The sequence below is a fragment of the Clarias gariepinus genome, chromosome 27, assembly GCF_024256425.1.
Source record: "Clarias gariepinus isolate MV-2021 ecotype Netherlands chromosome 27, CGAR_prim_01v2, whole genome shotgun sequence".
NCBI classification, from domain to species: domain Eukaryota; kingdom Metazoa; phylum Chordata; class Actinopteri; order Siluriformes; family Clariidae; genus Clarias; species Clarias gariepinus.
In genome coordinates this window covers 15918451-15923524 of record NC_071126.1, presented here as the reverse complement: position 1 = coordinate 15923524, position 5074 = coordinate 15918451, and the positions used below count along the sequence as shown (strand labels likewise).

At 39.5% G+C, this 5074-nt stretch overlaps 1 protein-coding gene across 2 annotated transcripts; it reads right to left on the bottom strand.

Moving 5' to 3' along the window:
• Positions 1-204: 204 nt before the first annotated feature.
• gja1b (gap junction protein alpha 1b) lies at positions 205-4428 on the bottom strand. Of its 2 annotated transcripts, none has more exons than XM_053488877.1 (2): positions 4269-4428; positions 205-3048 (listed from the first exon to the last, which is right to left on the bottom strand). In XM_053488877.1, exon 2 carries the CDS (start codon positions 3029-3031, stop codon positions 1889-1891), a length of 1143 nt encoding a protein of 380 aa, XP_053344852.1. In that variant the 5' UTR covers positions 3032-3048; positions 4269-4428; the 3' UTR covers positions 205-1888. The 2 variants fall into 2 exon arrangements, with proteins under 2 accessions (XP_053344852.1, XP_053344853.1); XM_053488878.1 differs by having other exon boundaries at positions 205-3045; positions 4269-4398.
• Positions 4429-5074: the final 646 nt, after the last annotated feature.

The window sequence follows — 5074 nt, the reverse complement described above, 5'->3', positions numbered from 1 at the left end:
CTTGTAAAAAATATACTCACCGCACCCCAACAAGGAAAGAACTCAAATTTAAATAATAAACAATAACAGAAATAAAACTATATATATTATACATATCTATTTGTATACAGTATATAGTATATTTATAATGCATTAATGGTGAGATGTGAAGATGTGACTCTATCTCAGGAAAATATATAATTTATAAAAAACAAACACATGGACTATAACAAAGAAAAATCTTTATTGGTTAAAATAGCCATTTTTTCACAGATTTGATTAATTACTTTTTTTGCTATCATGCATTTGCACACTGTACAACAGTGGATTCTCAAGGAAAGACATTTTCTTAACGCTCTTTATCAAACAGACATAAAACTGTATTTGCCTTATTATTCAGTGAATATGAAATATCTTGCTTTGGGCCTTCAAGGTCCAAATGCATAACAAAGGGTTTCACACAAAATCTGTTTTAATATTGTAATTGTTGGCCTGGTGTGCGTGGTCAAATAAATTAATTACATGCATAACAGAGAGAACATGTTGCCACTTCTGCATCATACAACATCCTTGCTAAAGTCTCAGTGCAAACACCGTTGTAGCTGAAAGAAAATTAGAAATCTCCATGCTTTGAGTACCGATATGGTGTGATGTAGTTTCAGTTTGCAAATACAAACCTTAAAAAGGTCCAAAATTCAATTTAATCTACTAGCGTTTGGTAAGTGTGGAGCTACATTGGCATAAATCTCTTATTTTTTATTTTATTTAAATGACTAAATATTAGTCCAGCTCTAACAAGCAGTCTTTAAAAAACTCACATTTGTGACAGTTAGCTTGATTTACAGTACTAAAACTCTATCTCTCAAGCAGCACGAGTACACTGATGTAAAACAAAAACCACTCACTACATGGGTAGAACACAAACAACTTTCCTTTTCTGTTTAACAAGACAAATAAGGAAAAGTGGCAAATGTTTTTTTTTCTTTAAAAAAAGGGAAATCATGTAAAGCCTTTTTGTCGCAAAAGTTGTTTTTTAGAAAGAAAAGAAAAACAGTGAAAAATAAAAATGCAAAAAGAAAAGACCCACATCTTCTGCCCCACATTAATATAACAAACACAAATTAATCAAAACTAACACCACATATATTCAAAGTTTATCAGGAAAAAACGTCAGTCCACTACGATTAATAAAAGCAACCTTTTGTTAATAAATGTATTGCCAAAATTTGAATTCTTGTCAATAAATATGCAGTTGGTTTTAGTGATTGGTTATTGCTCTTACTTTTTTTTTGTGAAGTATTAGTTAGATGGATACGACCTTGAGTAGTAGTCAGTCATTGAGTGGTGGATGTCCCCTGTACTCTTTATGAATAAATAAATATTAATTCATGAACTTCAGCACTAGGAACTTACACACAACCCTGTTTGACTAGACAGTGTCGAGGTCTTAGAGATGAGGAACATGAAGGGAATGTTGGAAAGAGGAACACTTGCCACACTTTTAATTTCAGGAAATTTTTAAATGAAACTTGCCTGCAGTGTAAAAATATAAAACAATCAATGACATGACCTAGGTATATTCATCTGGGGAAAATTGACGGGGAGGGGGGGGGGTTTACAGGAAGTGAACCGAATATGCACAATGGCGTCTCACCCCTGTCACCATTTAACTGTTAAAGGCATGTTAGCGCCGCTAGTCTTCAACATAGACGTTAATTAACACATAGTACCTCCAGCAGTGTGAGTAATTTTACGTCTCTGCATCTAGAGTCTAAAGTGAGGACAGGACACTGGCAAGTGTCCTTCACCCAGGTGCACAAGACAAAATTGTTATTTCTGTCTCTTCACCTTTTGTCCATTTCTTTAACAGACTGGCACAACGCAAGCATGGCATGGGCTGGTGCAGCTTTTAGACATCCAGGTCGTCAGGCCTGGCTCGGCTGCTTACGCGGCTGCTTGCACGACTTGCCGGTCTTGGCTCGGTAAGCGCCAATGGCTGCATCTCACCACCCACCGGTGCCCTCTTGTGCTCGTGACCTTCATCAGGGAAATCAAAGGCGTGCGCGTGCGAGTTAGAGATGGTACTGCCGTTGTGGCCCAATCGCTGACGCTCGGTACTGTAGTTTGCCCAGTTTTGTTCACTCGCCTGCTTGTTGTAGTTGCGACAAGAGTTGGTCCTCTCTCCTGTGGCTAGCTTGTAGCCCGGCGGTGACATGGGTGACAGTGGTGCTGTGGGTGATGAGCATCCATTGTAGTAAGCATACTTGGTGCCTGGCATGTCCTTGGGAGGGTGGGTTAAGGTGTTAGACTGAAACTGACCCTGTCTTCCCTTAACACGGTCCTTGATACGCTTGAAAAAAACATAAAACAGCTCAGCACCATTGAGCACTAGGGAGACCAGCGACACCACCAGCATGAAGATAATGAACACCGTCTTCTCGGTGGGACGCGAGAGGAAACAATCGACTCGATGGGGGCATGGAGAGCGCTCGCAGGTGTACACAGCCGACAAACTGAAGCCATAGATGTACCACTGGATGACCAAGAAACCAATTTCGAAAAGAGACTTAAAAAGGATGCTGACTACATAGGTGCGCAGCAGGGCACCCTTCATCTTCACCTTGCCGTGCTCCTCCAGACCATGCTTGAACTTCTTGAGCTCGATGCGCTTGAGTGGCCCGTCCACGTCAGCTCCATCGTTCTGCACAGCGCGCAGCTCCTCCTCCTGCCGATTCAGCTTCTGCTCTTTGCGCATCAGGTAGAAGACGTGTGCCAGGTATAGGAGCGTTGGTGTCGACACAAAGATGATCTGCAGCACCCAGAAGCGGACATGCGAAATGGGGAAAGACTTGTCGTAGCAAACATTCTCACAACCTGGCTGCTGAGTGTTACACTTGAACGCAGATTGCTCGTCACCCCATGCCGACTCCACGGCTGTGCCCAACACCAAAATGCGGAAGATGAAGAGAACGGAGAGCCAGACCTTGCCTCCGGCTGTCGAGTATGCCTGCACCTTGTCTAGAAGACGACCTAAAGCACTCCAGTCACCCATCTTGGGGTGTTTTTCTGCTACAAACAAAAAGAGTACAGAATAATTTGTTATGAGATTTCCATGCTACGTGCCACCAAAGCATTTGCAGACAATATCACAATGTCATTATAATGTTCCTTATAATCAAATAGTAATAGTGATATCTAATACAGTGTCTAGTGATATACGTATATACTACAGCATACATACTTATTTATTTATTTTTCTTTCATTTAAAATAGTAAGAAAAAGCATTCCTTCAGGAATAAGGTACACTCTGCCAAAAAAAACAACAAATAAAAAAGAAATGACCGCCTCCTACCCCATCCTATCACACACTATGATATATGACTGCGCTACTGTGGCGTTCATCAGCAAGTGTTTCATAAAGCATTTCTCAGGTTATGCAGGAAAAATAAAAGCATGCAATCTATTAGTGCCATAACTGTAGCTTCCATAGACATTTGCAAATAGATCTTTCATCAACTCGTGAATTTTTTTTTTCTTCTCCTATTCCTAGAAGAACAGATGTTTTGTGATGTTCTTAGTAAATTGTCAGCAGCCGGTGTCTATGAGGCCCTGTCTTCTAGACACAAAACACAGACAAAAACTCCAGCAGAGAAACCATTTAACAAACTCTGAGCCTCAGCAGTTTGGGATCAAAGCACCGCTTCAGCCCATGGAGCAGCAGAACGCTCACCATTTAAACCAAGAGACACGAGGAATGTCTTAAGACATTACAAATAGAACAAAATAGAGTGTATGTGCTTTAAATGGAGTGTATGTGCTTTAAATGGTCTATTGGATATTTATGCAATGTCCACAAAAATCACTGTAGATGATGATAGATAACTATAACTGTACACTAGACACAAGGGTACAAGTCTGGCTTGATTGGAGGAATAGGAAAAGTGTTTGTTTTTTTCATGAATCATGTTTGTGATTCAGCATGGATTTTTGTGTGTGCGCTCGTGCGTGTGTATGCGCGTGTGTATGCGCGTGTGTGTGTTCCTAACACAATATAAGATATTTATTCTTTATGATCCCCATCTGCCAGCATGAGTGTTCATAAGGGTCTCATAACTTGTAAGAAAGTAAATCATGACTTTATCTATTTACATTGAAATGTCCACAAGTCTTTCCAAAAATTGTGCTTTTATTATTTTTATTATTATTAAAAAAAATTATAATAAAGAATAAAAGAAAAAGAAAAACAAGTATAAGTGGATAAAAGTGTCGGTAATTACAGGTCACGTACCTGAATGGACAGCGAGGAGTAAGACTAAAGGAGAGCCGAGCCCTGAGCGAGCCCGAACCCGAGAGGACTTTCTCCGGCGAACTTCCTAAACTCCGGATGGACTGCAGAGAATCTGGGCTCACTTGTCAAAATTTTCTCGCTTATAAGAGATTGCGGTTGCCAAATTGGATAAATCTAACTCTTTAAAGAACAGATTTCGCTTAAAGTTCTGACATTGTTTCTATATGTTTTTTAATATAACAAAAGCAAACATAAATGTATCATATTACATTTATACCAACTGAACAATACTGCATAAACTTTCCCGAGTTTTAAAAACTTTTTCCTGCGTGAAAAGTTGTCCCAATCTGGCAACCCCAGAACTCCAGCGGCTGGTTACTTCTAGGGCTTAAAAGACGGCACGCGAAATCACATGACTCCTGCGTCATAATTTTTTGGCTCGTTTTACCTTCCTACGTTTTTTTTTCGTGCATTCTTATAAATTTAGGGATACTTTTCTCCACTTATCCTGCCAAGCTAACCCAGTAAACTCCCAACACTGCCTGAATTATTAAACAAGCTCCATACATAGGGCACAGGGTTTATTCAGGGTGAAAATAATTCACAATATTAATGTGAGGCAAATAAAATAAAACCTGTATATTAATATTAAACGCACATGGGGGGGGGGGGTTAGTCACATTTGATCATTTAGGCAGTCTTCAGTAACAGAATCCTAATTTTTAAGCTTGTTAATGAACACTAAAACGGCTTTTACAAATTAAAAGTAACAAATTAAAGATATAGGTAGATTTACATTCCCGTTT